This window comes from Crocuta crocuta, unplaced genomic scaffold, assembly GCF_008692635.1.
Source record: "Crocuta crocuta isolate KB4526 unplaced genomic scaffold, BGI_CrCroc_1.0 scaffold127, whole genome shotgun sequence".
Taxonomy (NCBI): domain Eukaryota; kingdom Metazoa; phylum Chordata; class Mammalia; order Carnivora; family Hyaenidae; genus Crocuta; species Crocuta crocuta.
The window spans coordinates 10,605,335-10,616,263 of NW_027532008.1; the positions used below are offsets into that span (position 1 = coordinate 10,605,335).

General features: G+C 60.7%; 2 protein-coding genes across 2 annotated transcripts in view; one reads left to right on the forward strand and one right to left on the reverse strand.

Annotated features, from left to right (window-relative positions):
- The window catches only part of RCC2 (regulator of chromosome condensation 2), a 23,548-nt gene extending 17,429 nt beyond the window's left edge, over nucleotides 1–6,119 (forward strand). Inside the window, exons 9-13 of the mRNA XM_077775562.1 lie at nucleotides 130–310; nucleotides 535–640; nucleotides 1,376–1,448; nucleotides 3,056–3,133; nucleotides 3,758–6,119. Coding sequence (XP_077631688.1) covers nucleotides 130–310; nucleotides 535–640; nucleotides 1,376–1,448; nucleotides 3,056–3,133; nucleotides 3,758–3,862 — 543 coding nt within the window. The 3' untranslated portion in view covers nucleotides 3,863–6,119. The remainder of the gene's footprint in view (nucleotides 1–129; nucleotides 311–534; nucleotides 641–1,375; nucleotides 1,449–3,055; nucleotides 3,134–3,757) is intronic.
- Nucleotides 6,120–7,454: 1,335 nt separating this feature from the next.
- Nucleotides 7,455–10,929, reverse strand: part of LOC144241121 (uncharacterized) — a 61,911-nt gene continuing 58,436 nt past the window's right edge. The window contains 4 exon segments of the mRNA XM_077775563.1: nucleotides 7,455–7,700; nucleotides 8,440–8,601; nucleotides 9,644–9,714; nucleotides 10,734–10,857. Of these exon segments, the coding sequence (XP_077631689.1) occupies nucleotides 7,455–7,700; nucleotides 8,440–8,601; nucleotides 9,644–9,714; nucleotides 10,734–10,857 (603 nt within the window).

Here is a 10,929-nt window from a genome sequence, read left to right on the forward strand (position 1 = left end):
TTCAGATTACGGTGGTGTTTCTGCCTTTGACCGTCAGCCGCTGCAGCAGGCTCTCTGGAACAGAGCGACGGCCCCTCGGCCCCTCGTGTTAGGAGCCCCGTTCCAAGCCTCCGTTCTCTCCGCCCGCAGCTGGTCCTGGACTCTCAGAAGCGCGTCTTCTCCTGGGGCTTCGGCGGCTATGGCCGGCTGGGCCACGCCGAGCAGAAGGACGAGATGGTGCCGCGCCTGGTGAAGCTGTTTGACTTCCCCGGGCGCGGGGCGTCCCAGATCTACGCGGGCTACACCTGCTCCTTTGCCGTCAGCGAAGTGGGTTAGTAACCCCGCCCCCCCCCCGCCCCGCCGTCAGGGCCTCAGGAGGGGAGCGTCCAGAACCAAGCCCAGGCTGCCCCCGGCCTGGCAGAGGGGTGGTGCGGTGGGCGGGGCCCGCGGTCCTCGTCCCCGCTCCCCGGCCGAAGCCCAGTGTCCACACGGACAGGACGCCCCTCTGCCACCAGCGGCATGCAAGTTCAGTTCTCGGTGTGTGTCTTTCCCCAGGTGGCCTGTTCTTCTGGGGGGCCACCAACACATCCCGTGAATCCACCATGTACCCGAAGGCCGTGCAGGACCTGTGTGGCTGGAGAATCCGGAGCCTGGCTTGTGGGTACGTGGCTGTGCCTCCTGGTGAGCGGGACGCGTGTCCCCTTCCTGGGCCTGGAGGACACGGAGGGGAGGGCGAGCAGGGCTGCTTGGGGCTCCAGGGGCTGACAGGTTCTAGAACAGAGGGCTGGTATTGCCGCCCCCGCAGAAGGTTCCCCGGCGGTTTCCACCCTTCAGTGGTTTGCTGGGCTCTGCTCGACTGCGCAGGCTCGTAGGGTTTTAGCCCGGCATCGTGGTAGGTTTTGGTTACTCTGACGCACTGGGAAGAAACTGTCGTTTAAGTCCATGCTTTCCGGTTTACTTTGAGGACACCTGTTGAGTGACGTAATGCTTCTTGGTGGGGAGTTCAGTTATGTTGATCAGCTGTCGGGTTGTTGCTGGGGGAGGAGCCATAGCTCTGGGCAGGGGCTGTGGCTTTAATCTGCCCGAACATCCAGCCCCATCTGCGCTTGTGGAGTTCTATTCTCCTTAGAGTGAGCTCATCCCAGTTGGATGACCTCTTTTCCCAGTGTGTGTACCCACAAGCCCTCGAGGGAAGGCCGGGTCTCCTGGGGCCCACACGGGTCGCTGTGGGGGGTTCAGGATAAGCCGGGTGCGCGTTGCCGGAAGTGAGTGTGTCTCGATGTTCAGTGGGGCGGCCTGGACTTGAATGCTCGTCAGCCACACCCTGCTGTGGAGCAGGCAGCCTGCGGGGAGGGTCTTTGGTGGCCGCGATGGTCACGTCCCCGCCTGTTCGCAGGAAGAGCAGCATCATCGTGGCCGCCGACGAGAGCACCATCAGCTGGGGCCCGTCGCCGACCTTCGGGGAGCTGGTAAGCGGGGGCCGTGCGGCGAGCAGGGGACCCAGTCTGGGCCCTTTGGGGCCACCTCCCGAAAGTACGCAGGACAGTAGGCGTCCGCATGAGAGCCCGAGGTCCCTCTTAGTCTTCGGGTCACACCGGCTTTCCATGGTGATTTGGTCCCTGTTCAGTAATAGCAAAAGCTTTCCACGTCCTCGTCGTAAATCTGAAAACAGGGAAGCTTCGGATCTCATTTCCCCCTTGGCTTTGCCAGCCGCGATCCAGGTGTGTGGCGATTGGGGGGTGGGGGGAGTTCTCTTGTTCCCTCCGGGAGGGTTGAAGTCGACGGGCTCAGCAGGTCGTGTGGCCGGTGGAGAGCAGGGTTTTGCCTTCCTGGATTTGTCTGCAGCCACGGGGCCGCGCGCTGGGCAGAGCCGTGGGCCCTGGGGCGGCCTCGCGGGTCATGTGGGGATGCCTTTCCCCTCATTTTTCCTAAATAAGTCAAAGTCTGTGTTGCCTGCTTTTAATCTCCGTTGCCGGCCTGACGGGAACTGCTAGCCCTCGATTTCTCATGCGTACTTGGCCTTCCCCAACCGTCTGATTCTTAGGGTTCTGGTGCCTGATGAGTCTTTAAGTTTTAATTTGTTCATCAAGAACAGCTTGGCTGTGGGGCCCGGCTGGCGGTCTGCCCATTCTAGCTGCGATTTGATCCTCAGCCTGTGACTGTTATTTCCTGCGGGGAGGGTGGTCTGTTTCCCTTCCCGCCTCGCTTGCGGGAGGGAGAGGAGGGCAGGAAGGGCTCCTGGGTCCCATCTTTGGGCCCTGGCGGCCCTGTCCTGCTTCTGCACACCCGTGGGGTCTGGGGCTCCGCGGAGGCCCGTGTGCGGCTGCTGCTCAGAGACGTCTGCGGGCGGAGCCTTAAAACCAGGAGGCTGAACCCGGCCTGGGGCTTACGGGTCATCCTTAGAGCCGGACAGAGGCTTCCAGGGCCTGTGGGGGAGAGACTCCGAATAAGGTTCAGCCACCAGAGGGGATGGAGGGGGGACTTAGGGCAGCTTCTCCAGGTTGAGGAGGTGGCACGGCATCTCGGGGGCAGCCGTCACTGTACCAGAAGGCGTGAGGTGGCATCTGGTGGCTGAGATGCAGCTGGGAAGGGAGGCCCTTCCCCACCGGCCCCGGGAGCCCTTCCATTTGAGCTGAGGGGTCTGCTGGCCCTCAAGGCCTTTGTCTAACCCTCTCTGAGCCGTCCTCAGGCAGAGCCTTCGGGCTCTGGTGTCCTGGAGTCTGGTGGCGGGCGGGGGTGAGTCCATCTCTGGGCTGCAGGGTGAGCGTGGGGACGGCCGGTGCTCTTTGTGACCTTATCGCCCCAAGGGCCCCAGTGGCCGTGCCTTCCTGTGCTCACGATGGTGTTTTCTCCTCTGCGGCAACCCCCAAAAGGTGCCCGTTGTCGTGTAACCCCCCACAAGTTCAGTGTCAGGGTCTTCCTCAGGTTGGGACTGAGGCCCCTGTGGACAGCACTTCTGTGGGTAGGTGCTGCTCCCTCGTGTTGCACGTGGGGGGGCTCTGGCTCCCAGGCACCGTGGTCCCCTTCCGGGATACTGTGCCGCTGTGAGCCCACGTCTGTCTGTTCGCCTCGCCAGGGCTACGGGGACCACAAGCCCAAGTCCTCCACCGCCGCTCAGGAGGTGAAGACGCTGGACGGCATTTTCACAGAGCAGGTGAGCACGGACTTGTGGGCCGGTGGCCGAGACAAGGCTGAGACCTTGTGGCGCCAGACCGCGCCGCCTGCCCTCGTCTCGGGAGCCTGGCCGAGGCTCGTCCGATGTCTCCTTGAGCGGCTCTTTTGCACTAGAGGTTTTGGCGAGTAAGGAAGTGACATGGGGGCCTGCCGGCCAGGCTCGGTGGCTGCTCTCACCCTGAATGACACTGGCCGTGGGACAAGTGTCCTGGCACACTTGTTCTGGGGACGAGGGCCTTGCTCTGCCTTGTACCTTCAGCGGGGCCTACACGCCCTTAGGCCATAGGGCAGATGGTGAGGTGAGGCCCCTGCTGTTCTGGCCGCCGGCCTGACACACAGATGGGGCGGGTGCCCTCACGCAAGGCAGGATCGTGGCAGAGAGGCCCGGAGGCAGGGTCCCCGTGTCCCCACCAGGCTCTGCTGCCTGTGTTAAATCCCTGCCTGGTGGGTCTGACCAGCGCTCTTCAGCAGAGGGCTTTGGTGCGGCCCGGTGGGGGGGGGGGGCAGCCCCACCTACTTGGGGGGCCTGTCGCCCACTCCCCACCCCCTTCCGTGTGATCCCGTGGACCCCGCTTGCACACCCAGCCCCGCTCTGTCCCCGCAGGTGGCCATGGGCTACGCACACTCTCTGGTGATCGCCCGAGACGAAAGCGAGGCCGAGAAAGAGAAGATCAAGAAACTGCCAGAGTACAACCCGCGGACCCTCTGATGGTCGCTGCGTCGTCTGCTCCTCCACTCCTCCCGCGGCAGCTGTCGGTTCCACGCGCACTGGGACGGGACGTCGGACGAGGAATTTCCAGAAAGCGAAAGGTGACCGAAGGTGCATTTTTGTTAGACTCCCTGCAGTTCCGTTTTATAAGCGACTCACCGTCAACTACCTTTTCTGTATGTTTTCCAAAGTGGTTTTTTTTTTCTTTCTCCACATTGAATTAAAATACCTGCTCATAGTTGACTTCCCATTCCCTACAAGAGAGGCAGAAACTTTGAGCAACCTAGGGGTTTTTTGTTTCGTTGTTTCAGTTTTTCTTTCCACCCGCCCCCCAAAATCCACTTCTCAGAACACCCTTTTCCTGCTATTAACTAGCGTTGCGATCCGAGCGGGTGCTCCCACAGAGAGGAGTCCCCGTAGACTCAAAGAAACGTCCCTTCTGGGACACGGCGGCGGCTGGGCGCTGACAAGCCTGGCGATGGGTCTCACTCTGGAATCACGGCCGCCTGCCTCGGGAGCACCTGGCTCACCACTTCCTGCTTCGTGTAGACCAGCCGAGGCTGGCGCGCTGTTTCTCTGGCTGCTTGTACGCCCCGTCGCCTTTTGGCTGCAACATTAGTAGAATCTGCCGTTTTCCCCCCTGGTGGGGGCTCTGGGGTCTGTGTGTAGCCATTTTTATCTACGTTAGCTGTAAAAGAAGTCCAAATGAAAATCAGGTGATTGTGGACCCAGTGGGGACTTGGGGGGACAGATGTGGGGGACAGTGTATCTGGTTCAAGGGCAGCTTCCGGGCTCCTTGGACGAGCTGGGGCTGCCCCGCCAGCACGCGCCATTAGAGATTGATCAGCCAGCAGTAAAAAGTGCATTCTGGAGTCCTCGCGAGGAAGGCTCAGCCCTTGACGTACCAGCCTTTACCACCTTTGTGCTTCTGTGTCTCTCCCCCGCCGGGTCCTGCCGGAACGGGCTCCTGTTCGTCGAACCCAGCTCTCTGGTCGCATGGCTTGGCTTTGGTACCAAAGAGTTGGGATTCCCGAAGAAGTCCCCCTCCCCCATGTGTCTGCGCAGATTGCGTGCCCGTCGCCCCCGCTCCCGCCAAGTGCCCTCTGCCCGAGCTCGTCACCGGCGTTTGCGCTGCTCTGCGTGAGTTACGAGGTGCCTTTCCGGAACCCCTCCTCTCACTTGGACCCAGGAGAGGCGACAGCTCAGGCTGGGGCTCTTGGTTTCGAGAGGGTCTGGACTGGTTGGGGTGCTTTAAAATAGATTTTTTTTAGTTCCGTGGTGCTTCTGGGGGGAGAGGGGGGTAGAACTTCAGTGTGAGACTTGGGTGGATGGGAAAGTTTAAATATTGGTCCTTTTTTTACTCTTTGCTTTGCTGTTGTTACCACTTGTCATTGTCTCGATGTTAAAATGCCAAAAATGATCTAGTCGTTGTTGCTTTTTTCCCCCTGTCACGCCTTACGGCGGCCTCTGCCTTCTCAAGGGCGTGACAGGCTCTGTCCTGGCCGGTCCCACGGCCTCGCGTGAGGAGACCGGCCTGCTTCTTCCTTAGTCTGATTTCACGCTCCTCTTTGCTGTCCCGTGTCCCTAGTCCAGAGGAGAAGCTTCTGCTCCACGAACCTAACTTGTCCAGATCACCCCAGAACTACCGACGCTCTCGCCTCCGCGTGTGGCGCCCACCCGTTTTCCTAGACACCAGCCTCCTTCCTGGAATGGGGGCCTTTAGGCGCATGCGCCCCTGGTACCCACGCGCCCCCCCTTTCCCCCGGGTCAGGCCGTGTGGTCCCTTTGCAGGAGCTGCCCTTGGCAAGGCAGGGCTCCCGGCTTGCAGGGGACCAGTCCAAGACCTGCCGCCAGCCTCCGTTAGGGCCCCCGGCCAGGTCGGGGCGGCACAGATGTACTTTCCCGGTGGAGACAGCCCTGTTCTCTGCCACAGTCCCTCCTTTTGGCTTAAGATTTTAAAATGAACTTCCTACTGGGGGGAGAAAATCATGACAAGAGCTCGGGGGTGGTCCTGCACCCCCAGAGAAAGAAGGGCCCAGTCTGGGCACAGACTCTGCGCCGACCCCTCGGGCCTCGGCCCCGCCTTGCAGCTCGGGAGGGAGCCTTTGGAAGAGGGGGTTTAGGGCGAAGGGGGAGAACCGGAGAAGAGGTTGTGATTTGGTCGAAGGTGCCTGGTTTAGTGCTGTAATGGTCTTATTTTTTTTTTATATATATATTTCTTGGAGTAAACATTTTAAATAAACAACATCCTTGTTTACTCTGTTTTGGCTTTTGTGCTTCTTTTTCGGTAGACCCGGCCTCAGCCAGGAGAGCGCGGGGCAGCTCTGCTCTCCACTCCCAGCAGGCGCGTCCTGCCTGCTGCCCAGGCTGAGAAAGGGGGCGGCTGTTAGGCTTACACCTGGGGTGGAAGGTGAGCAGAGCTCCCCACGCTCCCTGGAAACCTGGGACCTGCCGGGGGGTGTCCCCCGCCCCCCTTCACTTGCCCAACTCAAAAATGGGAATTTGTGTTGGCCACACTCAGGCTTTGGGGAAAGCTCTGGAACAGTGGTATATTTCATGGACCTAGAATCACGTGTTCTTTCCCACCAGCCCTTCCTAGGGGAGCCCAAGCCCTTAGGCACAGGTTGAAAATGTGCCCCTTGGGCCCAGGCTGGCTGTGAGGTGTCCACCAGGGGGCGCTGAGGAGCCAGTCACGTGTTCAGAAGCCCCGGGCACGTCCTGTTGGGGCCGGCGGCAGCCTTAGCTCCCAAGGTGACTGGGCTGAACTCTCAGCCAGGCCCCTGCCCACCTGCACTCCGCCACCATCCGCCCCTGGTCACCGTTTGTGGGGCCTCCGGGATGCTGGCGCTTTGTCACGAGCGCAGCCCCCCCCCCCAACACACACGAGGGGCAGAGTGGGGGCAGCCAGTGCTTGTTCAGCCTCAGAAGCATTTACTCTAACAACATCTTTGTGCCGTCGACCCTGGGGCCTCTGAACGCCCGGGTGGACATTTTCTGGCTCCTGGCCCTTCCAGGCTTCACGAGAAGGGACCCCAGCTGAAGCCAGCTGCCCACAAGGCAAGACCCCTCCCTGCGCACCCCAGCTCCCACCAGACCTGACGAGGAGCCCTCTCTCCCTTCCCCGAGCTGGGAGGTGCTCACAGCTCGAGCACGGAGACCAGCTTGTCTGAGGTGCTGAACTGGAGACCACTTCAAAGGGTCTGAGTCCAGGCTGTCCCGCTGCAAAGGCTGGGGTGAGGGAGAGGAGAGGGCAGCCCAGTGCCTGCCCCCACACAGGTGGGACGGCCTGACCACACGGGTCCCAGGGGCTCATTGTTCCGCCCTTCGACGTTACCCCTTCCTCAAAACAAAAACAAGGTCGCTGCCGCCAAAATGCATTCAGAACAGGTAGAACTTTAATGGGTGCTTAGCAGCCACTTCTCAGCTGCAGACCATTTTCAAGCTGGCTGTTTGCCACCCCCCTGGAGGCTGAGGGAGAGGGGTAGACGGGGTAAGGGAGGGGTATAGGGCCTTCCACACAGCCAAGGGATCCGAACACCATCGACTGGTGAGTAATGGGCCACTCCTGGCGGGGCGGGGCGAGGCTGGGGCGCTAGGCCTGGGGCTCAGGCACCATCCTCCACCACTTGAAGGCAAAGGGCACCCGGCGGATGTTGGCACAGGCACAGAAGTCCCCGACTTCAGTCAGGTAGCAGTCAAAGTCATTAATGAAAGTGCACTTGAAGCCCAGGGGCTCTAGCAGCTGGCAGATCTTTCTCTCCAGGCAGCAGGTGCCCTTGATCTGGGGCCCAAAGGGCTTGGGGATGCCTAGATTCTTGCCCATCACAATCATCTGCAGCTGTCAGGACAAACAAGGCCGAGGTAGGGTGGCGGAGCCGTGGAAGAAAGCCACCAGTGCCGGGGTGGGACTCGGCCACCGGCAGCCCGCACAGGGAACCTTTTCTGTAGGCTCCGCTCCTGCAGCCAGCACCAGTCACCCCCCGCAAAATCCCAGCTCGCCTGTGCTTAGCGCTCCCAAAACCGAAATCCTGCCTGGCCAAGGCCTGGCTCTGCAGCGCTCCCGGGGCCCGCCCCCTGCTGTATGTTACACTGGACGAACGTCTCCTCTGCACCGTAGTCGGCACCTCTCCCAGAATGCCCTCCCCCGCCAGCTCTGGCGGTTGACTTCCTCCTCTCTCAACCGCAGCCTCTCCCCCCCAAAGGCACTTGCCCCCCGACACCGCTACCCCTGCCTGCTCCCAGAGGGCCACACACTGGTCTTGTGAAATTAAAAGCTACCCGTGTGACCGATGAACACAGGGCCTGTGTCCCTGGGACTTGGAAGAGGGGAGCCGCGGCCCCCTCAAGGTTGGGGGGGAGCCCAGGGCCCGGCCTGTGGTCAGTGCTTGGCCGGTCACCAGGCGTGGGACCCGCTCGCCTCAGGAGCGCCCCCTACCTGAGGAGGGAGCTAGGAGCTCCCCTCTCTCTTCCTCTCGGGCATCACTGTCTGCCATGCCCGTGCCTCTGGTCCAGCACCACGTAGCTCAGACCAGCCAGAGTTAGCGGAACAGACCCCCCCTACCCGGCCAGGTCCTCACCAGGTCAGGGAAGTACGGCCTCGCGAAGAATTTCCCGGTCTGCTGGTTGGAGGGGATGTTGGTCAGCTGTTCCAAGCAGAAGAGCTGCGGGATGTCAATTATGTCCCTCTCCGCCAGGCCCAGCTCCTTCTTCAGGATGTCACGGTTCAGGTTGATGCACTTCTGTGGGGTGGCAGAGGACAGTCGTGGGGAAGGGAGAAACTCAGGGGAATAGGGCCTGGCTCGGCTGCCATCTTGTCTTCTTCCCTCACCAGGTGCTGGGCACCTTTCGTGGCTCGCCCACCTTCTGATATAGGGCACACGGGTCCCTTTCTGAGAGGCGGTGCAGCTCAGAGGAAAGGCCAGGGTCCCACAGCTGGTCTGTGCAAGGCAGCCACCGGTCCTAATTGTCTAGCATGTGGGCCCTTTGCCCTCCCTGCCGGAGTGGAGGCCCCAGGCAAGGGCAGGGGAAGAAGGCCTTCCTTAGGAAGGGGTGTGAGCAGTTGCCCTGCCCCCACCCTTGAAGGGGCACTTGCTCTGATCACCTGTTTCCCAGGTCTGGACATAGGAGTCCCCAGGGCTGAGATGGAGCTTTGACTCCATCCCTGGCCAGTGTCCACCGTGCTGTGCCAAGAGGCCTTCCCTGCTAAGCAAAGGTCGGTGCCCTCGCACTGAGGCACAGAATACCCCCCCCCCCAGCTAGGAGCCAGGAGGAGCCAATGGGCAAGGCTGTTTGGGCTGATCTATGACCCTGGGGAAGTCCTTGCCCTTCTCCAGGCCTCTGCTTCCCACAGAGAGTGGGAGGAGCTCTTCTGGGAAACTCTTCTCCCCACAGCCAGGGATTCACACTTTGAAGCAGGAGGTGCCAGGTGACCTGGAACCCCGTTCATGGGCCCCTTGAGGAAGCATGGAGATGGCCCTAGTCCAGATCTCTGGAACTTGGAGCTAAGTGCTTAGGGGATTCGGGGGTGGGGGCTCCATTTTCCGATCAGACACTCAGCAACCTGAGTGGCATGGAGAGGTCTTAGGGAGTCAGACGCGGGATCAAGTCCAGTTCCCCAAGTCATGGCTTGGGTTTGCACTTGGACTCTTAGGCCTCACTATCCTTGTTTGCTCTGTGAGGTCATCTCGAGGACCATGGTGCCTTTCGTGGTGCTTGGGCTGTAGTAGTTGCTCAGTTAGGACCTGGTCTACCTTCCCGCACTGTTGAGAGGCCCATCCGTACCTCTACATACTCGTTCTGCTTCCTCATGTTTTCATCAGCTAGAAGTTGGTTGATGGTATTGGCCTCCCTCCCTGTAGGGAAAAGGAAAGGGCAGGCAGGCCGTAGGCCAGGGAGCAGGGCCTCCAGGGACGGGCTGACTTCCTGGGCACAGCCAACTGGGTAGATCGTTGCCCCGGTGACTGTGACGGGTGGCCTGGCCAGTCTCCAGAGACCGACCTAAGGTCACATGTCCCATCTGGGGACTGACATCAGGGTCCATAAAAGCCAGGGAGGACTTTCACAGCCACCAGCCCCTCGGGCCCTGGGGAGGCAGCCGTAACAGGCAAGGTGGCTTGAACCCCGACTCAACCTCTCACCCAGGCAGCTCCGTGCATCACTGGACCTGACCAACCCGTGACCTTGACCGGATCATTTAACTGTGCTCCTCCATCGCTTGGTCTTTAGGAAAGGGGTGCCCAGTTCAGTCCCCAGCGGACGGAACACAACGGCTTGGGCACGTGGTGTGGGATTCGTGATTCACGCTTCCTGGATGTCACCTGGAAGTGCGTCTAGGACCCTGTGACCCCTGGGGCCCACCCCAAAGGTGACTCACCAGATCAGAGGTGGGGGCTGAAATTCTGCATTTCTGGGACAAGTTCCCCTGGGACGTAGAAGCTGCACTTAGGGCAGCAAAGAGCTAGAGAGCCTCCCAGCAACCCCCTCTCTGGGTTCCCTCGGCACTTAGAATTACTGTGCAGCAGCGACATCCTCTCTGCCCGTCCATGGAGGTTTTCCACGGGGGTAACTGGGGACCCCTGAACTCCCAATGCCCAGGCACCTGACTCCACATTCCTGGAGTAGATCCAGACATGAGTGCTGGTAGCACCTGGCTTGCCAACCCCACCCCCCCCAGAGTCTCCTCCGCATATACTCCAGCCTCCCCGGGACTTCTGGCTGGCTGGTCCGTATGCCCCGAGACAGAACTAGATGTCCAGTGGTCCAGGTTAGGCTTGTAATGCTTCTCTGAGGTTCTTCCAAGCAGGTGGAACAGAGGGAAACCGGCCTCCTGGAAAGGACCCCTGGGAGAGAAGGGCCGAGGGGCTTCCCTTACCGTTGGAGAGGAGCTGGTCCTCTCTGACCTCCTCAAACAGAGTCATGTCTCCATAGCCCTCCTTCTGTTTCTCCTCGAACAGCCTGTAGCAGGAGCTGGGGCTGGCCAGGAGCAGCCGGAAGCCCTGCAGAGACAACTGGGATCAGAGGCTAGCCAGCTTCCTCTCCAGAAGCTTCCAAGGGGCTTTAAAAGGAGG